Source organism: Crocodylus porosus, unplaced genomic scaffold, assembly GCF_001723895.1.
Source record: "Crocodylus porosus isolate Cpor-Errol unplaced genomic scaffold, CroPor_comp1, whole genome shotgun sequence".
Lineage (NCBI taxonomy): Eukaryota > Metazoa > Chordata > Crocodylia > Crocodylidae > Crocodylus > Crocodylus porosus.
In genome coordinates this window covers 15,260,138-15,284,829 of record NW_017728926.1, presented here as the reverse complement: position 1 = coordinate 15,284,829, position 24,692 = coordinate 15,260,138, and the positions used below count along the sequence as shown (strand labels likewise).

At 45.0% G+C, this 24,692-nt stretch overlaps 1 protein-coding gene across 3 annotated transcripts in view; it reads right to left on the bottom strand.

The window, feature by feature from the left end:
- Positions 1 to 24,370, bottom strand: part of DVL1 (dishevelled segment polarity protein 1) — a 50,157-nt gene extending 25,787 nt beyond the window's left edge. The window contains exons 1-3 of one of the 3 annotated variants that reach the window (XM_019541576.1): positions 24,248 to 24,370; positions 21,330 to 21,845; positions 9,626 to 9,764 (exon numbers count right to left, since the gene is read on the bottom strand). In XM_019541576.1, the coding sequence (XP_019397121.1) occupies positions 9,626 to 9,764; positions 21,330 to 21,528 (338 nt within the window). In that variant the 5' untranslated portion in view covers positions 21,529 to 21,845; positions 24,248 to 24,370. The remainder of the gene's footprint in view (positions 1 to 9,625; positions 9,765 to 21,329; positions 21,846 to 24,247) is intronic. The other 2 variants (XM_019541578.1, XM_019541579.1) reach the window with 2 other exon arrangements.
- Between the last annotated feature and the right edge of the window lie 322 nt (positions 24,371 to 24,692).

Sequence of the window (24,692 nt, the reverse complement as noted above, 5' to 3'; positions counted from 1 at the left end):
TGCCAGCGAAGGTGGTTCAAGCACCTACATTGAACACCTTCAAGAGTAAATTGGATGCTTATCTTGCTGGGATCCTATGGCCCCAGCTGACTTCCTGCCCTTTGGGCAGGGGGCTGGACTCAATGATCTCCCGAGGTCCCTTCCAGCCCTAATGTCTATGAAATCTATGTGCATGTGTGCGTGTAAATCAGAAATAATACTATAAATTGTATATATTAATAATATATACTGAACAAATAATTGCACTCTCTCTCACACACACACAAATATGAAGAACATCCTTCTGGACCTGTTTTCAAGACTACATGCCCATGATCTTCAAGGACAGCCATGTTCATGTCCAGAAATGTTAAAATACCGCAAAAGAGGCTGAATACTTGGGGGGGAGGCGGGGAACGACACACGATGACACCTCCCATCACGAGAGTCTAACGCCACTCAGACATGTGCCCTGGACATGGAGGACAAGGGAAGCACACAGTGAACCTCACAATTCATTTGGGTACACAGAACTAATAGAGATTTGTCGTTCTCAAGGACTTCCTTTCCAATGCTGATAAGCAGAGCAATTCCACAAGAGATGGCAATAGTCAGCATTTGCAAAGGTGAGCAGTGACTTCACTACCCAAACGTCAGGCACTTTCAGAGAGGATCAACTACAGACAACAGGGTTATAGGGTTTTTCTGAAGGAAAAAAACAAACCCCATGATGGTCTCGACTTCCCAAAACAGCATTCATGTACAGGCCAAAAGTTTTTTATCATGTTTAAGATGTTCCTACAATTAAGGCTACTTATGTAAGTACCCTATAGAATAATTTGCTCCATAAACAGGCTTGGTAGGAGTCTTTTTTTTTTTTTTAATTGATAAACATCGATGATGCCTCACACTCACAGACCAACAGAAAATGATTACTGATGATAATCATCAACAGAGGAGACGAAAAAAACTCAATCTGGGCCAGGGGTTAGGAAATATGGGGCAGGGGGTACCATCTATGCAGCACCTATATGAAGAGGGAGGTGGGCAGAGGCCAGAGCTGTGCCCCAGCAACAGAGAAAGCCTGGGTCCCAGTTGGCACCATGGGAGGTAGGGGGATAAAACGGGGCCCAGGCCATTCCTCCAGCACCGTACCAGGCCAGCAGAGGATGACCCGGACCCCGGGCAGGTACACAGGGGAAACCCGCTCGCTGCAGCAGGAGCTCACCAGGAGATGGCAGGGGAAAGGTTTCACCTGATTGGGGGCTGCTCCGGCACCAGCTGTGCTCGCAGCCAAGTTTCCCTGGAGATGCATACACACACAGGGTCCAAACTCCCGCAGAGCTGCATCTGGCAGCACTGGGCTCCCGGTTGCCAAAAGCCCTCCAACCCCCCTCCCAGTACAGCCTTACTAGCACAGCTGCCCAAGCCACTGCCAAAGCACCAGTGTGTGGGTGGCACAGCCAGGGATTTCACTAAAAATTTTAATTGATATAAACTGTCACAAAAGCTAAAAAATAATCATCAATTTTAGCTGTAAAAATAAAAAAAAAGATCATATTTTGCCAAGCCTATTCATATACTATATTTATTGTATCATTATGTAATATAACATTATAATTATAATATTTGCATGCTTTCATTCCCATTCTTTGTACTTCACTCTTAATGAAATTGCCCCAAGCACACAAGGCCTGCAAAAAAGCCTGTTCACCACTTAAATCCCATATAAACCTTAAAGACGGAGCACAAATATGTTTTAAGTGGTGCCCAGACCTCACACTGGCTCTGCTGTACAAAAGCTAATTTTGCATGTTGTCCAGTTTACCACCAGCAAGCGTCTCCACTGGATTTCTACTCTCAGAGTCTCTCCCGAGTAGAAAACAAACCCAATAGCATATAAATCTGAGCTGAACTTTCCAACCCACGCCATGCGGGTGAGTTTGAAGTTAGGCGAGGTAGGTTTGCTGGAGCCCAGTCAATCTTCCTGCTCCTTGAAAAGAGAAGCAAAAAGACTGCGAGGGAGCTTTTATCCTTGGACACAAGTCAAACGACCAGATTCCTTCCAAGGAGAAACCTGTGAGTGAGAGAGAGGCGAGTGCCTTTCTCGCACTGATAAGAAAAGGAATTCAGCGCGCCAGTGTGCAAACAAATCCTCAGTGCTGAGATTCCAGGCCAAGCTCCGAGGCACGGCGAGAAGGCTGAAGTCTGGGGCTGTTCGTGCTGCGTTGCAAACCTTTTTGCTAGGTTTGGCCATTTGTACAGTTTCATTTTTTTTTTTAACTCTGCTTTAAAAAAAAGCAACAGTGGCTAGATGCCTTTCCGTGATACTCACTGTCTCCAGAAACCGTTGCTTTTTAGATACAACAAACTACTGAAGCAAAGAGTCAGAGAGAAAGAAAGTTCTGTTCTCCCATGCAGACACTGCCCACACCCAAGGAGCAGGACTCCTGCTTGCAAGGGATACACAGTTTGCCTAAAACTCAGCTATGCCCATGAAGCACTCTGTGTAACTTGTTCAGTTCCAAATAACCCTGCCACTGAAAGGGTTAATGCCTCTGGCTGCTTCTTTCCATTGCAAACAGCATCTCTTAAGTTACCGATGTTGTAGGACAGGGAGAGCCACATGCAATAGCACATTTGAAATGTCAAGAGACCAGGGAGGGACATCTAGAAGCAGAGTTTTTCCTTCCCTTCCCTGCCAAAGGATGTGTTGGCAATTCTGGGAATAAGGGATAGGGCCTTCAGAGCTTTAAGATCGGCGCTCACAGTTTTGCCAACAGCAGGTCTGGTCAAGACCTAGTATTGCAGTTTTCACTCCAACCTTTCTTGGCAGCTGTACGACACAAGTGTCTTCCAGTGTGCGGTACTGCTCTCAACTTTCTCATCATCTCTGTGCTCTTGTCAATAACCAGACCTCCCCAGACCACCTATGCTGACTGGTCATGCCAGTTTTTCCCTTCTGCTTTTAGAAGCATGGACACGGGCTTGCTCAGAAACACCAAGAGTGATTCTAGCAGGGTTTCAATCTGATTTTATCAGGCAGGCTGGTCTAAAATGACTTGTATGCCTGTAGTAATTCTTGCTGGAAAATGCAGCTGCTCTCCTGACTTTCTGAGCACTTAGAAGTGACATTTTAAGCCACCATCAAGCACAGGGCTCTGTTTCAAAGCAAGCTTTGATATATCCCAGAGTAAAATTAATTTGGCTCCTAATTGCATTGAAATCTGTTTTAAAGGGCCCTGATTAACTTGTAACAGGGAGGAAGAACATAGCCTATTGCAAAAATATCAGCTGGCAGGTATGTCACAGACAGTGGCCTGGTGCTAATGATAGATCAGAGAGCTGGCCAAAATATTTCTGTTCGCCTTTACTTCAGTTAACTTCTACCCCTATTGTAGTTCCAGGCCCTGGATACATAACCAGTCATTAACAGTATATGTACTTGTGATCTGAAGCAGCACAAGGCAGGTTTCTACCACTGAAGCTAAGAAAGTAATTTTATTACCAGGAAGCAACAGCAGGCTGCTATTCTTTAGGGAACTGGCCAGCAGATAGGGACACCAGCTATTTTTGCTAGGGTGCTATAGAAATAGAGGTGCAGAAATGCAGCAAGAAATCCTGTCCTGAGAGCAACAGCCCAGTGAACATAAGGAAAAAGCAGCCGAGGTCTAGAGAACAACCCAGCTTCTCGTGAGATAGAAAGTGCCACAGGGCATACGGAGGTCTGAGAACTGGTATCCAGACTTTGGCTTGTTATTCAACCCAAACTGCTGAGCCTTCCCAGAAGTTGTGCCACCACCGTTGTCCTGTACTGCCCTCACCATCAATCTCTTAGGGAATAATATACCCTATTTGTTCTGCACTGCTTACCTCTCAGTTACACAGAAGGGACTCAGAAGATGAAGGATAAATTACATCTTGTGAATGGGGCATGGTAGAGTACAGCATGCTTACTGAAGCATGGTATAGAGCCCAGCATGCAAAACATGTTGGGGAAGCTTATGTCATCAACCAAGAGTCCAAGCAAGAGGAGCTGGGCTCTCATTTATTATTAATTTGTATTCCAGTAATGTCTGCAGCCCTATTATACCAGATACAGCATGGACACACAACAGACCGACACAGGACCCTATCTCACAGACCTGAAACCTTACATGGGAGAGCTACTCCAAAGAGGAGCCCACAGAGACAAAGTAGATATGGAGGCAAGGTAAATTGGCAAAAGATACTCAGTGTGAGGGTGATGAAGATGAGAACAATTAGCTGACCACTATCAACAGTAGTCTCAGCATCTTTTTCTACATGCATATCATTACCTTAACAATTCTGGACAAGATGACAGCATGCCATCTAACATGGCAAAAAATGAATCTACGCTTAGTCTTAATCTGCACCCTGACACTTGACTATTTTTCCAAGCTCTGAACAGTATGGGTCTATACAAATTGGACTGGAAATCCCAAACAGACAGACTTTCTTGTAAGATTTCTTTCTAAGAAGAAAAATTCCAACTATTTAAGTTGGTCTACCAAAAGTTATCATATTCACCCAAAGAACCTTGCCTGTCCTTGTAAGATTTCTGGTATTTTTGCTATGAGCCAATCATACACTAGTGCAGCAGTTCCCAAACTTTTCCAGGTTGCACACCACCAATTTTAAACACTACAACCTTAAGTACTACCAGCAAATTTTTCAGTTCAACCTTAAATATCACCAGTAAAGTTTTGTCATATAATTATAATAAATCTGTTAATGCATACCACTGACAGGTTGTTTGTGATCCACTAGTGGTACCCATAAAACAGATTGGGAACCGCGGCACTAACAGAAGTGGAATTAATTTGATCTGTGATACTGCAAGTTCTGCAACGCTGCACCAGAAACTGCGAAGGGGTGGAAATCAGTCTCCGTTCTAAAGCAGAAGCAATCATTTGGGGGATTTTTTATTTGATGCGGATTGGTGCTCTCACTCCTGGGCCTGTGATAGTCAGAAACAAAATGGCAGCCTCTGTTTGTTCCCAGGCATCTTCCCATTGCACATGGGGAACACTGGAATGGGTACTCACAGAACAAAGGTAGAAGACAGAAAGGGAGAGTACACTTATGCAGGGGAAAAACGGCAAATATGCAAGCATTTACTTCAGTTCCTTCTTGATGCCTTCTTGCAGGGACTTAAATAAGGGCTTCAGCTGCCTTAACCTTGGGTGTTGGCAGAAGGCAGGGCAGTTTGCTTTGGCAAGACTCCTAGACAATATGAAAGCATATTTGTAAATAGCGGATTTCTTTAAAAAATAGCTAGGGAAAAAAAATCAAAGGAATTGAACCTAATTCCTCCCCCACATTACTGTAACACAGTATGCCCATCTCCCCAACTTGCCAACTTTTTTATACGTATGGCCTTAATATAACTGCCTACTCCCAGCATCATCAATAAATAAATACTGCAAGTATATATTCAGGAACACTTACCCCCAGCATTTCTAAAGCGTTTTAATAATGATTCATTATTGAACCTTCACAACATCCCTGAAAGGTGGGTAAGAATGATCATTGCCTTTTGTTAACTAGGCAAAAAATGGGTGATTTGCCCAGGTTCACAAAGTGTCAGGGCCATGAGTGGAAGCCAGGAGTCCTGCCTCCCATTCTCCTGCTGTAGCCAAAATGTCATTAACACTTTGTGGAATGGAAGGGATATTAAATCCCCTGAAGAGATTTAAAGTGAGAAAACAAATCACAATGTCCTACATCTAAAAGCTTGCCTAACTCTATCCAAACGATGCAGTTGATCCAATAAAAGAGATCATTCCAAGAAAGCCTTGCTTCTTGCATAATTACTGAATCATCACAGCTACAACACCACTCTAACATTACCAAAAATCAATAAATAAATCAGTGCAATCTATTCTCTCCAACGAGGAGGGGGAAAGGACCACAAATGCTATAATCAACAGGTTAAACCAAATACAACTTACAAAGATGCTTTAGAAAACTCTATTTCCAATGGTTCTTCTGGGTGTTGTAAAGTACAACACGTGTAAAACAAATGCAAATTGCTCTCAGTAAGCAAAACTTTCAAGTACCTCTCAGCTGCTAACCAGTTATTACCTTTAAGTAGGAGAGTGTATAAAAGTCTCTCCTTACTGAGCAGACTGCTTAGAGCAGTTCTCCAGCCAGCTCCATACTCAAAATATCACTCACTGCCTGCAAACACCACTATATTTAAACTATTTAATGGCTTGAAAATGGGCTGCAATACACCCTGCAACATCCTATGATTTTAAAAAAGGGGGACGGAGTGGAGTGGCTTTAAGAACAAACTAGTGATTTTCTGCTTTCCAGCAGAAAAATAGAAACATGAATCAAAAGATCAAAGCACAAAATTCCTTGAGCCCTCAGAGACAGTGAAATTGCATTTGTATTTCAAGAGCCCAAGACTCAGAGAGATGCCAGCATTACAAAAAAATAAATGCCTCGTCGTACTGTATGTCGTATAGAAGTCAAAGGAATTTCAGTCTAACAGGATGCTACTTAAAAGGAGAAATTTAGCAGATAGAGAAGGGAACTGTGCTGCCGTACAGTACCCACGAACAATTCGCTCACTGAAATAAAGTTTCCTCTGCTTCATCAAACCCAGCACAGCTTTCATTGGCTTGGAGATTAACCAACTCCGTTGCAGCACTCTGAGTCCAAATCAATCAAATGCACCTAGAAAAGTACCAAGTTCGCATCCTCCTTGCTGCTAACAAAAGGAAACCCACTCCATTTGGATTGAGGTCCCTGTCGCTTCTCTCACCCTCCCTTTGCAAATCAGCCTCCGACACCAGAGGAGTGAAGCAAACTTACCCCGTCGGGCCCTTTTCCCCAGACCCTGATCTCCAGCAGAACTGGAACGTGCTTGATTTTCTATTTGGCTGCACTTGCCTATTCAGACTACTCCCCCCTGCCAGCAGAATCCCTTGCTCTGCTTGTGAACATTGTCTTGGGATGAGAACAACATACCTTGAAGCACTCCATTCAGCTGCTCTTCCTGACAAGCTCGCTGCCAGCTATTGTGTGCGCCAAAAGCTTCTGCCATCGCCTAGAAAGGAATAGGCCCCCGCAGCAGCTTCTAGGAATCCTCCCTCCCTCTCTCTCTCTTCTTGGGTCAGGCGCCGAATTTTTCTTTATTAAAATCTATGACAGGATTTAGCTGGGTCCAGCACACTGTGCTTCAACTGCTACCCTGACTGTGCTAATCCTACCCTACTGCCCCTCGCTGCCATGGAAATAATTCATTTATTTACAAGAAACAAAATGAGCTGCAGGAATTATTTTTTTTGCGAGGCCTGTAGGTTTCTGGGAAGCTTAGAGCAGAGGCAGGTGAAAGGCAAAGTGCCCAAACCGGCAAAGTACTCGAACAGCAATGTGATTACTCATATGTGTAGGGCACTCAAAGGATTAGGCTGTCGGGCTTCAGATGCACCTGGTCCAAGCCCAAGGCTCAAATTTGCAAGGGGAATCTCTAACTGCATGTGAGTCCACCTGTGCTGGCCATGCATCCGTGTTCCTGACACCATCCAAAGCTGAGAGGAAATATTTTTCAGGTCAGAACAAAACCGGTCACCCCTTTTCACAGGTGAACTGGTAGGACACAAACTCACATGTGCACAGGTAAAGTGACATTTATGTGCCAAACACCTCACTGCAGCCTCCTAAAAAGCCCGACCTGGGAGGTGTGCTCAAAGGGACATGCAAAGACAAAGTCACTAAGCAGCAAATGTCTGCATCCCTGTGAGCAAATCTACCCAAGGCAACGGGATACTTGAGGGAGGTGTGCATTCCAGTATCTTGCTGAATGAGAGCCCTTTATTGCTTTTTTAAACTGGTTCCTTTCCAACATATAGTATGAAAACATCAAGTGATATCTTTCCTGCTTTTCTTAGAGGTCTCTAAGGAGGACCAGAGACCTGGAATGGGTTTTCTCAGCCCTTAAGAGACGGCTTGGGAGCGTGGGACGTTGGTAAGCCTCTAGAGATAGCACTTACACCACACTGCTACTGAGAGGCCGGCAGGGGGAAAGCGAAGCGTCGGCTCTGGCTGGTTTTGCAAAAATAACACCTATTTTTGTTCTAGACCTTAAAGTGACGGAGTAACGGGACTTTTAAAAATATACATAACTGAAATCTGAGGGACCTGTCAGCCTATAAACCCCTCAAGGAAAGGAAAACATGTTCAGACAAGGGTGCTTTGGTACAGACGATCACTTTAAAAACAGCAAGGAGCTTTTCCCCACAGACTCCCTCATCCCCTGGCTCCATGCAAGGTAAAGATTAATTAAAGTCCATGTAAATATTTGGCAACACAGGCTGTCTTTGTAACAGCATTAACTGGGATGAATTCCCTCTCTGCTCCTGGGGATCAGGGCATATGTAATTGCATAGGAATTCCTTTCCAATACAGTACTAATTAAGTGTCTACTTATTTAGAAGATCTCACGAAAATGTTTTACTACAATATTCACACCATTGCCGAATTCTACAAATAGCCTGTGATTTGCAGCTCACAATAAGTCACAGAAAAGAAATGTGTGGCAGCCCCTGATGCGTGCACTTTATTTAGGTTTCAAAATGTGTCCATCCTTGCTTTGAAGATACAGAGCAGGAGGACAGAGCAGTTGAAGGACGTGAAATGTAATTTCTTAACTGGCTCTCCAAAAAGGAGGCATTTGGGATCTAGGTCCAAATTTCTTAGCCAGCTCCTAGCACTCAGAGGTAAATGAAAAGTAGTACGAAAAGAGCAGCATTCAGATCACAGAAGAAGTCAGCTGCAGCAGATGCTTCTTCTGATCTCCATTGTTTAGTTTCACCAAAGGCTGCTTCGTATTTGGAAGCAAGAGCAATCAGATGCGCCCAACTTCACAGAGGGGGGGTCTCAAGAAATGACACGAGGGTGCACTCCTCCCATCTAGTTTTAGTTCAACAGTCAGCTGCCTGTGTCATCTCCAGGTGGGGTGAATATCCCAATGATGCTGCTGCAGTCATTATCAGCGTTGCTGGACTTACATCAGCTCCCTGGGCAATATCCTTCTGAAGGAGTCCCCAGTTAAGTACATGATCCTATCAACTGACTGGGCAGTGATACAAAGCTAGCAACACTGTGAACCCAACATTGGAGCCACAGGACAGGGCATCTAATTAATGACTAATACACTTAATGCAGTGCTGTACTTGAAAAGCTCTTCTCTCCTGCAACAGCCCCAGAAACACTTCTTACCTTGCATGTCTCACCTCTCCTCACTCCCCCTCACCTGAACTATTATTCTATGTCTGGCCTTCCATTGCAAGCCTCCCGTAGAGTAGGGAGGGAGTTTTACTTAGTGTGAAGAGCCCTGTAAACTTAGTGCTCAGCTGTGACTTTGGTGTGTCAGATCAGCTCCACCCAGTCCCCACCCCTGACTGCCCATGTGTTGGGAAAGGTTGAATCTCTTTGCTCCCCACAGGTGACAGAGAGGGTGTGTGCATAAGGGGTAAGGAGTCACCTTATGGTCCCTTAAGTTCCCTACCAGGTGCAGAGTCAGGATCACAATCTGACCCTAAATAATTACCAGAAAACATAGTGACTCTGTCCTAGGGGTACACAAGATGTCACAACACTGGCTCCCTACCTGCTTGTATTATCGTCGTCATCAGAGTCAATGAAGCTGCTGGATTCCAACTCACTGCTCATCATGGTGGAAGAGCTGTCATAACCAGGGGGGTGTTCGCGGTGCCTGTCCAGCTTGGGGTGTCCATTGATTCGAGGGACTGTGAGAAGAAAAGCAGCATATCAGGCATTAGACACAAAGGGGAGAGCAACAAAATGAAGGTAGTGATGCAAAGGTGCCAGAGAGGACTGCTCACGGGCCAGGGCCAAATGGGGAAGGCCACACCTTGAAAACAAAATTATTTATGGAGTTTGGCTTTTACTCAACATCTGGAAAATCCTGACCTGGCCCTTCCTTAACTATCCTCCACCTCCTCTATTAAGATCTAGCTAAATATAAGAGCCACTGGAAAAGTCACAGAGAGGGCAAGGCAGAAAGAGCAGGGTGGGCTGCAGGTTAAGGGGGACGGGCATCAGGGAAGCAGTGAAGGGAGCCCAACACTGGATCAGCAGTGAGTGCTCAAGACAGGGGTGAGGTTCACCCAAAGAGCTGTGAACACCACAGGACTTATGCTGCACCAGCCTGCCCAATGGTATCTTCCCCTGAACTTGAAACCTGCAATTAGATTCCCCGCTGCCCAGACAGTGCAAATATATTGTAGCCCCATTGTCTGTGCCATTTCATATGCTTCAAATATGCCAGAGTATTTTGTTTCCCGTAACACCACTGTGATAACGCCGCAGGAGTGCATGGGCCTTCCCTTTCAAAGATCTGTTTCTTGTACCTGAATGCACCAGTGGTTTGCCTTCTATTAGAGAAACACTCAGGTTTTCACTCTGCAAAGCAAGCCGCTCTCCCCATTCCTACTCAGTCATTTGCCACCAAAAGACCCTTCATCTGAAGAGCGATACAGCTGGCCAAGAACTTTCTCGTTCCAGAAGCTAGAAAGGCTGTTGCTGATAAGGCATCCAGTTAAGAAATAAACAAAATGGAAAGGGGCTGACATTTTAAAGCAAGCTTTCCACTTCCCAGCCATTGGGATTCCTTCCCAGGTACAAGCAGATTATACACAGGAATGGAAAAGCTTCACAAGGAAAGAATGGCTATGCCAGAAAACATAAAAAGCAGAATGCAATTATATTATGCCCAGCAAGACATCTACAGTCCAAGAACTTGGATAAGTATTTTTGAGCAGGATTACTTAAAAAGAGGGCATGTGAACTAACAGTAAAATGCTAGACCAAGAGCTGAGGGATCTGGATACCCACTCTGAAGTGCTTCACCTCTCCACCTTGGTTTGCTCATCTGTGAAATGGAAACCTGACTGCTTTGCTCCCTGTCTCCTCATGAATGCTTGCAAAACTCTTTTGAGATCTTCAGATAAAGGCACTAGAGAAGCATAAAGCACTATTATTTTTCTTTATCATTTAAACATTTATGGCTATGAAAGAAAGAGTCACCCTACTGCATAATTTCCACAACTCATTCCATCGCAGCACATCTGCATGCAACCCTGGCAGCCTGTGGAAAGCGAATCCTTCTCTCTCTTTGCAAAGCAAGTGCTGCAGGTTTCTCCTCTCTTGGCTAACGTGGCTCCATTGCAGCTTAAAAACAACCCAAGCTTTCAACATCCATTCAATCAAGCTTCTCACCAGAGATGTATGTTTGCATCTCAGTGCGTGGAGGTGCTAATTCAGATGACGAGATCCATCCAAGCCCCAACTTCTCCACTGGGACTGAAAACCATTTCCAGTAATAGGCACTGAGACTGGCTCTTCTTCCCTAGGGCCAACTCCAAGGCCATCAAGGAAGGTCTTGTATTTCAAGCACTGGGCTGGATATCAGAATTCAGTTCCAGGCTCTGCCTCAGGCTCCCTGTCACTTTAGCCCCATCACTTAACCTCTCCATACCCACCTCCCCATCTGTGAAATTGAGACAACAATATTTTCCTTGTCATGTTGCTGCAAGTTCTTCATGACAAACATGTCTTTTACTGGTGCATTTACATAGTGGCTATCACCGTGTGGTCCTGATTTTGCCGGACCTTCTGAGCACCAATGGAATTCAAATAATAAACTGTTCACAGGCTTTTTCCCCCTTTCTCATAATGAAAGGAACAATTTTATTTCAAGCGGATTCCAATGACCAGTCCAAACCTGCAGCAGATGCCCCCCCCAAGTTGTTAATTCTACAGTAAATGAATATATCGCACACTCATTTGCTATAAGATCCATGACTTTACATTTACCGCATTCCCATAATGGAGTTTCTCTTCAGTTAACACTTGTATATCACAGAATCATAGAAAATGAGGGTGGGAAGGGACCTCAGCAGGTCACAAATAGTCCAACCCCTTACTCAAAGCAGGACAAGCCCCAACTAGATCATCCCAGCCAAGGTTTTGTCAAGCTGGGTCTTAAAAATCTCCAAGGATGGAGACTCTACCACTGCCCTGGGTAACCTGTTCCAGTGCTCTACTTCCTGCCTAGTGAGAGTCTTTTCCCTACTAGCTAACCTTGCTGCAACTTGAGCCCATTGCTCCTTGTTCTGTCATCTCATCTGCCACCACTGAGAACAGCCCAGCTCCATCCTCTTTCGACCCTGCTTCAGGGAGTTGAAGGCAGCTATTAAATCCCTCTTCAGTCTTCTCTTCTCCAAACTCCTCTCAGGTGGGCACACAGGCTGCCTGGTGTCCTGACACCATTAAGAATCACCTCTAAGGATCACCATTAAGGAACGCTACCTCTGGGGAGGAGTGCCATCAGGAGGCCTGCTGTTGGCATGCCATTTGGCACATGACCAAATACTACCCAGCTGTGACTGGCCACTGCTCATTGAGCTCTTGGCCTGAAAAGCAGCTCTATAAGCAGTAAGGCTCAGCCATTGAATGACTTCTTGTTAGCAATCATGATGCAACAAGGAATGTTAAAGGACTCGGAGTTAAGGTGCTGGTTGAATAAATGTCTGAAAATTCAGCTGCTTCTTTAAATGCTAAAATGGGCCAAATATTATATATTTCCTTCCTTCCTTCCTTCTCTCTCTTTCTTTCTGATTTGCATCTCAGAGGATCAGGTAAAAAGTAACTAGCAGGAATCTATGCACAATAACCTTTTATTTCTGGTTTGAAAGGCTTGGAGACTAGGCAACTAAGCCATCACATCACACACCAAATAAATAGATACAAGGAAAACTAAAGATGGGACAAATGTTGTCCTTCATAACCTGGAGGTTTAATGTTGTGGAGGCAAAAGCTATTTTGATGATCGAGCAGGTGGTCTCAAAACACACAAGTCTATTTATGGAACGGCCACTGAAGAAGTAAAGACTGAACTGTGTTATTTCTTCTCATGGGGAATAGGCCAACTTTGACCTTTGAAAGTCAAGGTCAAGTAATCTGTTCTACAGACTCCCTGAATGTTCAACTCCAGCTACTCAGCCAGGCTTTAAAAAACAATTTTTCTTTCAAAGGTGCTTTCATCCATGACAAAAACAGGAAAAAAAAGGAAGGAGAAGGGAAAGGCTTCCAGACTCGAAAGCTGAGAAAACAGTGCTCTGTTCGTCAAATTAATAGGCTTCAGACAGTTACAGCAGTGTCTGCTAAAGCTAAGGAGAATACCATTAGCTTGGACTAGTAACAAGGGTCCCTCGTGTGGTATGCACTAAGAGCTTTAACTCTTGATGCAATGACATGAGTAGAAGGTCTGGAGACTTGGGTTCACTATTAGCGATGTGGCCATGGACCTGTCCCATCACCCCTGCATCTCAGTCCGTCATCTATGTACTTGGGAATGCTAAACCATTAGCTCCCAGGAAGGAGAGCCCTAATATCTGGCAAGTGCATTCGATGGAAGGTGCTACAGAAATAGGAAGCAATGTTACTGAACTAAGGCCAGGATATTTGGAGGGGCTTAGGTGAACGCAACACCCAGATCCCACAAAACAGTTAAGTGTTAATGTTCCCAAGCTCCTTTGAAAATTCCCAACTTAAATCACACACAACATTTGGGTCTACCTAGGCAGAAAAACTTTGTTAATTCTCACATGCCAAAGCAAGAGGCAGAAGAGCCCTGCCATGCCTCTCCAGACAGGAATGAATGTTCCCTTACTAGTATGGGGGGGCAGCAGGGCAGGGATGAAAGTGGGGAGAGGGAAGGACACCAAGAAATGTCCAGCTGCTGAAGAAAGCCTTTTCAGCAATTTAAGGCAAATCGCCAGGCAATTAGATTTCCCCTTCAGTGTTCCTTCCTCCTGGTGACTCAATAAAATAAGAGCAAAAAGGCCCTGCTACAGAGGCAGAACACAGGAAAAGTTAAGGTCCCAATTCAGTAACAATCTGAAGACGTGCTTTGTAGTCATCGTCATGACTGCAGTTAAGAGGGCTTCTACACAAGCTTAGCTTTGAGCCCGCAGTCAGTACTAGGTTGAATAGCCCTAGCTACTTGTCCAGAGGTAAACCATCTCTCTTTGTACTTCTTCAGCGCTGGCCATGATTATAAAATTCACTGTGCATCTGGTTAATAAAAGCTGAGCCTGGCAGTGCAGTACAGCAAAGGTGCTGTTCAGATGAATTTAGATGGCAAACCGATTCCCATCTGTCATTTTGAGACTGCATTTCCAAGCAGGCACATCGCGGGTGCAGTCTCACCTGGGCAAGGTGCATTAGTTACAAGGGTTTTAGGGAAAGGGAAGGCAGGGGTTAGGTAGGCATTGCTGGACCTGCTTTTACTGTGCTGATTACTGCTGCCTTAGATGGATGTTAGCTATACTTTTACTTTGATTCTACTTTTGAATTTGCTGGAGAAAAAGATAGGGTTGTCTTTATTAGTTTTTGGTTTAATACCCTCCCTGACAGTAAACACAGGGCACGAACCATATGAGAGGGTTAGATGAACTTCATTCCTTGCTCGTTTGCTTCCATAGCACCTCTTGTTTCGGGGCTTTGCTGTGTTCAAGGATCTAGAAGGCTAAAATGTTCACAATTCATTATGGTTATTTGTCAGGTAGGAGCACTTATGACCCCCAGTCTGGCCCCATTATGCTAAACAATGCACAAATGCAGAACACCCTGAAGAAGGTGTAAAGGGGAGCCACAAGGAAACAATAATGATCAGAATAAACGGCTGTACCCACAACATACTCTCTACCTAACCCACATTCAGAAGCCCCAATCTCTAGTTCAATGAATAAGAATCACATGTTCAAATCCCCTGGGCAGCACTAACAACCTCAGTCAAACTGACTGTCCCTCACATCACCCTCCAGGAGAAATACTAACAATTACATGTGCAAATGTGGAAATGGAAGCGTTGAGAGATAAGGCCAGAGGGGAGTCTACAGCAGAGCTGGGAACAGAACCCAAATCCCCAGACTACAGGCCTTTCAGAGCCATTGCTTAATATCTAAGAGGTGCTAAAGTCAAATTTGCACCCGCTTTGCTGGCTAGAGGAAAGGGGTTTTCTGCAAGGAATTTTGCTGGCATTGGGAAGGATGGGGAATCCAGATTCTTGCCTTGCTCTAAGCTGGGCAACTGTAGGGCAACTACTGCATCCCTGAATCACAGCAGTGGACAGCATCCTCTATTCATCCCCTGTGCAGGGAGTTAGGCTAAGAGGCTCACCAAGATGCTCTTGCACTCACCTCTTTTCCTCACTCTTGTGAAGGCTCCTGGGGATGAATGGAAGAAAAAATACCATGCAACTGAACAGCATTAAAAAATGGCAGTAATAGAATCTGAACACATCCAGCAGCCGGAGAGGAAATGAGAGAGCAGAGGTGGTCAGCTTGCCAGCAAGTATTTGGAAATCAATCTGTAACTGGGTCTTCAGCAAACACTGCAGATAAACACTAGGATTAAGGAGATCTATCTACCATAATCCATCATTCTGGGTCAGCTCAAACTCCACGCTGTGTTTCTTTCTGAACTGGCTGCAAAGGATTCCTCCCCTTCCCATTCCAAAAAGGGCTCCTGGACTTATAAAATAAACACTGGGTTTCCAGTTTATTTTATCAGGTGTGCGGGATGGGGCACTCATTATACAAGCCAAAATATAGGAACACATGGCAGCATAAGCAGCAAAAGAACAGTTCTCCCCCCTGCTACCCACCGCTGCGATCCCCTAGAAAGTCAAGTTAACGGAAACTAACTACAGATTGCAAGAAAGGCAGACCCACAGACCGCAGAAGGTTTGGATCACCCCATATAATCATACGGAAAGCGTGTTAGGACACAGCTTCTCCCATTATTATTACTGCAATAACAGCCCACTTAGAAGCACCAAGCACAACATTGTTCTAGGGGGAAAGACCATTCCTGCCCCACAGAGCTTACATTAGATAGGGTGGGAGAAAAGCCTCATCTTCACTTTACAGAACAGTAGCAGGGGCACAGAGCATGACTTGCAAGGGACTTGACTGAGGCCAAATAGGGAGGCTGTAGCAGAGCCAGTAATCCAATCCAGATTCCTTGCCTCCTAGTCATGCTTCCTAAACTTGAAGCGATCCTTTCTTCTCCCCACTGTGTGGGCTGCTGGGAACAGTTGTACGGAAAAAGCTACTCAAAGAAGAGAGGAGGAGTGAGGGGTGGAAAAGGACTGAGGTTCCTGCACCCCCCAGATACAAAGACGTGTTGAAATCCAAGACAAAAACTGTGTTCTGAGCCTTAAGGGATGGAGAAAAGAAAAGGAGAAAAAGAGATGAGGAAAAAAAGCAGCCAAGGACCTCAGGAAAATGCACTGTTAGGAGACTGTGAAGGCAATGAAAAGATTTCCAGGGACACAACTCCCACTTCCCCTCTAGTAAAGGCAGCTTCTTGACCTCAGACTTTAGTCCTACCTGTAGCCGCACATGGCGGAAGGTGCAAACTCAATTGTAGGGATCCCTCTCACCGTACTAAGGATCCTGGCATCAAGTAAGGGAGCTTCAATATCATCCAGGAAGTAAATGCTGCACACAGCTCTGGTTCTCCAGCCTGCATCTCCATGCACCCTTTCAAAGGTGTACTTCAAAGCAGACTCAGCAGGGGCCAACAGCCCTACACCAAGTCTCTGATTTACATTACATTACATTGAAATTTCTTTTGCCTGGTCCTGGTGCATTTTAAAAGGCCCAATGGCATGGTTGAAAGGGGATGGGGTTAACCCTGAATCCTGGCCAACATTCCCCCTTCTCCATTAAATGAAAAACCCCAGGCTCTCAACTCAGAGGCAGTGAAGGGAGCTCCTGATCACTGCATAATAGCCCCTGTGTTTGTCTCCACACTCACTGCTCCAGGAGCATTTTCTTTTTAAATTTAAGTCATTTTAGTTCCCATGAAAGGTGCCAGGTGAGTAGGTCTGGAGACTGATTTCCTCTGTTGATCCACAGAGCAGATGTAATGCAGGCAGCAGCAGTGCAGGCTTCCCCTGAGCCCCCCACTCCCAACAACTCACTCCAATGTGGGCTTGCAAGGAGTGTGGGAGGCTATACCTGGGCATGGTGGGCTCTTTGCAGAGAGTAGCAAGAGATGGTGGGGGTTAATTAGTGCCCATTATCCTTCTGGGCACTAAGGATGAGGTTTGACTAGATACAGATAACAGCGTTGACCCCATCAACTCATTTTCTTATAGGGCCAGCAAGCAGCAGCTGCAACATGGTAGCACCTGAAGCTGCAAGAGTTGCTCTCCTACCTGACATCAAGGGCACTCTTGCACTGATCTAAAACCACTTCTACTTTAAACTGGTCTTGATGGAGAAATGCATTGCTATGTCTAAGGGCTACCGGATAATGGAACCACTGGCAAACTCACTGACAGGACTGAATGAACACTGAATCCAAACAGCAGATAGCTTTTGGCCATGGGAACTATCTTTTTATTACATGAGTGGACAGCACCTAGCACAATGGGGCCATGGTCTTTAACCAGGGCATTCAGGATGGACTGCAATAGAAGCCAATTCTAATCAAATACATAGATTCAGACAGCAGTAGGGTTGGATGGGGCCTCAGGGGGTCGTGAAATCAATGAACAATTTAGAGCTGGGATGGTTCTTGCAATAGGGATAGAAGGAAAAGGACAAGCTGGGCAGTCTGCATGACAGACTGGCACATGAGGCTGAGTTGTGGAAGAAGGATGCAAAATGCAGTCCCAACAGGCAAAATAGCTGCCTCCAAGAGCTGCATATCCTTTTAGTATCTAGTTTAGCTAATCTAGTGTGCAACCCTGCTGACAATTCGGTGGTAGCCGAAGCAGGTCTTTACAGATTTACTAACTGGCTCACAATTTACAGCAGACAGGTTTAACAACTTGGCCCTTATGAGTTTTAAACATCCATTTTTTGTAGAGGAGCAATATATAAATTAGAAGCAGCACAGGTCCAAACACCAATCCCCAGAAGACTCTACTTAATACTTCCCCACTGGACACCGCACCCCTTTACGACTGTTCTTGCCCTCCCTGCCTTCTCTCTGCCATTCATTGCTTGCAACTTATAAAACTAATCACATTGTCGTTAGCTGACCATTTTGATTTCATTTGGTGGAGCTGACATTGAACAGAGCCCGGATTTTAAAAACCAAGCCCAGTTGGGGACAGCTTTCCCAAACTCCGATTGGCTGGGCAGCAAGGATCACGTAAAACTGAAGAGCCAGGATTTCATCTCTGTTACACTGGTGCAAAGGGGCTGACTCTAGCCAACTCCCGCACCAAGGAGAGAAGTCTCACTTACATTTGGTTTGGAAGAGTTTTAAGCATCCTGCCCAGGAGGGAACCAGCATTTGTCCCCATTCTGCCCTTGCACGTTCCATAGCTCTCCTGGCCTCATAACTCTTCTCTATTTTTGCAGCTGAGGGCACCGGAGCATCAAAGGGCGGGACACTCCCATGTTCTCTGCAGAAGCCCCAAATTGCCCCAGGCAGTCACTAGACAGCGCAGATTCTTTACTCCGTTCAGACTGGGTGGTCTAAGAGCTTTTCTGGGTCACCTTTTCCTCTGTATAATTCCATCTTGTATTCACTCCAGCACCGAGAACTTCAGAGTGTTTAATGGACAGAGTAGAGTGTTTAAGAGTGATATTTATTGACCGAGACCTCTGAGCTCTCTCCTGCCCCTTGTACAGCTGGGAAGGGAGGTGGCTTTCAAAACAGGATGCCCTTCAGGACACAGCGCCTCATCCAAAATGAAGTCATTTTCCCAGTGAATTTTTCTGTTCTGAAATTGTCCCTGAGCGGATGGCTATTCTACTGAACCTATCTGCCATTGAGGATTTTCTGCCGAATCATTTTGAAGGCTAATTCTGGGCATGGCGTTCATTGCTCTGCATAGGAGATGAACTATACAAGAGCCTGATCATTGGGCCCAAGAGGCCACACACATTCTGGTTTTCTTCTCTGGCTGGACGGGTATAGCTCTCAGAACCAGGCTTCAGGCAAGACTCCTGGTGACTCCAAATCTGAAACCTGTCTCCTGCTAACATCTGCAGGTGCTAGCTCAAAGAATTCACTGATCCCACAAATGCCAATGCTTGCAACTTCCCCCACCAAAAGAGTCATGGGAAACAAAAAACAAAAGCTCAGAACAGATCTGCTTAATGATTCAAATGTGGGGGGGGGGAGGGGTTTGGAGCTGTCACCTAGCTTGGATCAGCAAGCATCCAGCTCAGGGGCAAGCTCACTTGGGCTCATAGATTTCATAGACATTCAGGCTGGAAGGGACTCCAGAGGATCATTGAGTCCAGCCCCCCACCCCAGGGGCAGGAAGTCAGTAGGGATCCTAGGATCCCAGGAAGATAAGCATCCAAGTGTGTCTTGAAGGCATTCAAAGAAGGTGCTTGAACCACCTCCGGCGGCAGTCTATTCCAAATCTTGGGGGCTCGGACAGTGAAGTTGTTCCTTATGTCCAGCCTGAATCGGTTGCGGTGGAATTTGTGACTGTTGGATCTTGTCATCCCTTGGGGCGCTCTGGTGAACAGACGTTCCCCCAGATCCTGATGGTCACTCTGATAAACTTACAGGTGGCCACCAGATCACCCCTGAGCCTGAGCTTTTCCAGGCTAAAGAGTCCCATGGCTCTGAGCCATGGGACTCTTCCCCTCATAGTGTGTTAATCAGCATTTTTCCATAAGCAGCACTCCTCTTTTCCTGCTGTCTGAGCTTTATCCGGCCAATGATTTATTAAGAATTACACCACTGCCCAAACACATTCTTTGCTGCGATTACCTTGCATTAATACCGAGAGAAACTGATACCTTTTGGCATCTAAGCATATCCCAAGATTTAAATTTCCCTACAGCGCACACGAGCTGCTGTTTCAGGAGCTATAAACGTGAGGCTCTGACTTGTGCTCTGATCGGATGGAATGGGACTCTTAATCCCACGTGTAATATTTAGACTCAAACACGGTTTCCCCATTCATTATCAGGTAAATAATTTATCCCAGACATACGTGCGATCAGTTCACAGCCATTATGAAGAATTAATGGCCCACATCAATGTTCTACGCTCTAGTCCTCCAGGGGGAACTTTCCCACAGAGGACAGCTGTGAGAGCAGGCAATTTTAACCTGCTGAATGCCACTTCTAACACACAGGCCAAAACAGAGCTGCGCTGCCTATTGGGCATGTTTCCACCAAAGCGCTGATCTTTCAGCGATATGCCAAGCCTTTAAGAAAGAAGGCAAGCACTACATGGCTGCTACACCTGTATATTTACCGGAGAGACGGTTCCACGTGTCTCCAGTCTGGTCTTCAACTAGAGTAACAAAAAGCAAGGAGAGATCAGAACCTCTCTTGTATAGTCTAATAGACTCTTTTTAGTCGGCCCTGCCACCATGCCAGAGCTGGAAGCAAGAAAGGAAGTTTAAGAAAGCTGGCGAGGGCCCAATCTACCGAGTAAAGTAGAGAAGTGGGAGCTTGGACGCCTGGGATCTATTAACTTCTTGCTCAATACTAGATGCACAGATCTCAAACTCCTTGGTATATACAATGGGATTAAGTTCATTTTAAGTTCAGGACAGGCTGAGGAAGGACACTGACTATAAGGGAGTCAGAAACAGCATGATTCAGAGGATCAGGAGGTGGATGCTGGAGTCACTAGGGGACTCTAACCTTCGATAAAAGAATACTTAAGAACATTGAGGGAATTGAGGCAGGGGCAAGCGTTCAAGTGTGCTGTCAGGATCTGTGCGTTCCTTGTAGAAATCAAAGAGCAACTGGTCTTCTGGACACTTACAAATGCCCAACCAAGCATCTGTTTTCTCCACTATCACGTGTCCCTGGAGAGAGAAACTATAAATCCCCATGCAGCTGGACTATAGGGAAAAGGTGTGTTTCAGCTAATAAGAGCCATAATGGGCCCTGAAAGTCTAGAACAACTGGGTTATGACATCCCATTTCCATAAAGGGGTTCTGAGAGAGGTGCCAGAAAGGCTAAGGAAACAACCAATGCTGCAAAATATTCAGTGGAGGGGAAACTGAAGAGAACATGAGATGGGGACCAAATACAGCAGCTTGATGGCTGTGCAGCTTGGGAGCTTCCCCAGGGCTGTGTTACACATCCACATGGAGGCTTTGTTTCCTAAAGGATGAAATAAATCCTTAAACCAATGAGAGGCAAGGGTGCGTTCTCTGTTGCTTATACAGAGTGCTGTGGTTTCCAAGCCTAAAGACAATGTGGTCACAATGTGTGTTTGCTGGCACTCTAACCCATCAGAGCGCACAGGAATCTCATTTAGGATGGAGTTTGATACCTACAGCGATGCACACGGGGCTGAGCTTCTGGGTAGCATCGGACTGGTTCCAAAGGCCTCATCAGGTGGTGACACCACTTGTGGCAATGCCTCCTATCGGGCTGGGGTCTTTGAGAGGGACGCGGCTGCTGGCGATGCTCCTGCTGCCTCCCCTGCCGGGATCGGCTTCTACCAAAGCATTCCAAAAACGTGGGTGTAACCATTGCCCTGCCCACCCGGTGCCCAGCGAAGGCGTCCGCCGTATGCAACGTGACAGCCACTCTGCGCAAGTCGAGCAAACAAATCCAGCCGCACAAGGTTCTCTCGCTCTGTGCCTGAACAATAATTGTTTCTGAAAGAAAGTAAGCCTGATCACAGCTCCAGCTGGGTCATTAAGCAAATTCCATTTCCGAAGATTCAAAGATTATTGCGGGGCGGGGGGGGAAGTGTGTGTCTGCATTGGTCTTCCTCCGTGACATAATCCCAAAGAAGCTTGTGCCCGAGAGGCAGCCCATCTGGTGAGCACTGAATCTTCAAGGGACTGGAGAGACAGAACAAAAATCATTTGCACTGCCCTTTTCACTCTGCCGTTTCCAGAATGCACTTTGCACTCTCAGCTGCAGGATACGAGTCACTCTTTTTTATGATCCAAATCCTTTTACAGACACATTTTTAATGGGATCCGGGAATATATGCTACAGCCCTCTTTTAGCCAAACAGGCCATGCATAAGCACAGCTTTGGAATTTGCATGATTACTTTTTGCTATATGCTTGGACTACTGGAGATTATGGCGATTTGGGGATTTAAAAAAAATTTTAATATATTGCAGGAATTCATCTCCGAACAAAATAATACTGCCCGATTTTTCTTATGTTTCATTGTGATTTTTAAAAATATTTTAATTTATTATGATTTGGGGGCCTAAAAGGATAAAACATATATAATAAATTACTATAGAAATAATATCCTTATGCTATGTTTGCAGGAGTTCCCCTTGTATATATTTGCTCAGCCTTCATTCACATATACTGTTAACTTTAATGTGAGTACTGGCAGGTTTCTCAGGGAAAACTCCTTCAATTATCTTGGTACAGATCCAAAAGAAATCCAGGAACTTCTGCTTAATAACGGATAAAACAGACCAATTGTTCTGTCAGGGTTATGGCAGAGGCATTTTTAATCATGTATAGTGGGCTAAATTCTGTCTCATTCACAAGAAGATAAACCAGATTATTGTTCATGAAGTCAATGGGAGTTTGGTACATGTAAGGATCCCCAAAATACATTCTTACAACTTTGGGATCTTAAATACTACGTCCATTATTCAGGAAATGACGTAGCATGTCCAATTGTCTATCCATGTTTAAGTGCTAAGTATGTGCTTAGATCCCTTTGACTTCAAGGGATTTAAGCATATGTCTTTTCCTGAATCAGGGCACCCTGAGATCCAGGACCTACCTTGGGCAAAGTTTCTACCTGCTTTGATGGCAGTTATGCTTGAATAGGAAGTCTGTTATTTAGCTCCTCACCCTCTAAAGTAATTGTGGAATTGGTTGGATACATTTTTCTGCTTGCTGAAAAGGAAACTATCCAATAGCAAACAAAACTATCTTTGTATCTAAACTCCCCTTTATGCTCAAACCCTGCCCCAGCTTTCTTGTTATATGCTCCGGTACAGATACACGGGAACAGTATTTGTCAAGGAATGGTTTTTAGTCATATAACTAAGAAACAAATTTTCAGAGGTGCTGCAGATCCTCAGCACCCACTGATTTCAATAGGATTTACAGTGGCCTGATGCCTCTCAAGATTCAGTTCATTATTTATTCCCCGTTGCAAAGAGATTGTCATAGTCCATGCCTGGGCCATTAGAACACACGCAACAGAGACAAATTACAGCACTCACTCTTTTACTATAGGACATTTTACTATAGGATGAGCGCTTGGAGAGATTTCTCAGCTTTGTTGCAAGCTTTTACAACTGCTTTTTTCTTCTTTTTACAAGGCTTTTTATAGTTACTCCCTCTTCCCCCTCCTTTCCTTTATTTTTTCTCCGTATGTCTAGGCAATCGGGCTGGGAGTGCAGGGGTGATGCTGCAACAGACTAAATCCATGCATATTTTTCTATTATTATTAAGGTTCAAATTTTGTTATGACAGCACTCCAAAGATTCCTATATTCCAGGTGGCATTGCATACATTACCACATATGCTAAATTTAAACAAACCTATCCTACCTTTTGGAGAACTTTCTGTGACATATAGCTTCAATAACTGTTTTTCTTCAGTTCACATTTGTGCAAGTCTGTTTTGTTATCTACCTCCATGACTCCCCCAGGCCATGCAACTTGTTCCTTAACTTTTATTTCTGCCACTCACTTATTTTAATAACTTAATAGAGTTTAAAAAAAATGCCCCAGTATCCTAATGCCTTCCACTTTGCACACCCAATTAGCTCTACCTTTTGTTTCCATTCAGGTTAGGAAATATTTCCTTTAATTTGAACTATCAGTGCTATAAAATGTACCCAACTTTTTGCCTGGGGAATGCACATATTTAAAACAACTGCTGATTTCAACACTGTCTGTCATCAGCGAGCTGTGGAGCGCACCTCCAGTACTGACATACCCATGGCCTGCGATCAGATATTTGAACAATTTCTCCCTTGATTTTACCAGACTCTGAGTTGATAATTGCTAACTAGAGAAAGATTAGAGTATTTTTCTGTACTGATGCCAAAACAATGGGGCTTTTTAACTTTAAATGAGTGTTACATTAGTGTATTCAAAGTGTCCAAGCAAGAAAACGGATCTCAATCTCTCACATACACATGCTCCCCTCCAAACCCACCTGCACCCCAGCATTCATACACCTCCTGAGCTCTTTAGACTGCAACAGACTCCCTCCAACCACAGAGTCAATAAGCTGCTATAATTACTTACTTTAAAGCACAACTTCTGCTGGCCAGACTGGGCAGAACAAACTTCAGCCTGGATTTCCTATGAAATCCTTTAAAAAAAAAAAAACAAAAAACCACAAAACCCAGCACTCAACCCACTGTGCCTAAGGATACCTGAGACACTGGTTATTGAGACAGCCGTCACTCTGCCTTCATCTTAGGCACAGCTGCATCACTCAGAGCAAAGCCAATGAGGGGAAAGCTATGCAAATGTTTCAGGGATGTGCTGTACTCCTCTGGCCTCCCGCCTTGCCTCTGGCGCATGCATTGTTGCGGTGATGAATAGCTCCTTCAGTAGCGAGTCCCCATAGGGCAGTGCTGGGAGGACAGGTACGCTCCCTTCCAGCAGGCAGCTGACACATGCAGGGCAACAAAGGGGTCTCTAGTGAGAAGGCACGTTCTCTCCATCGCCGCTCGAAGCAGGAGGT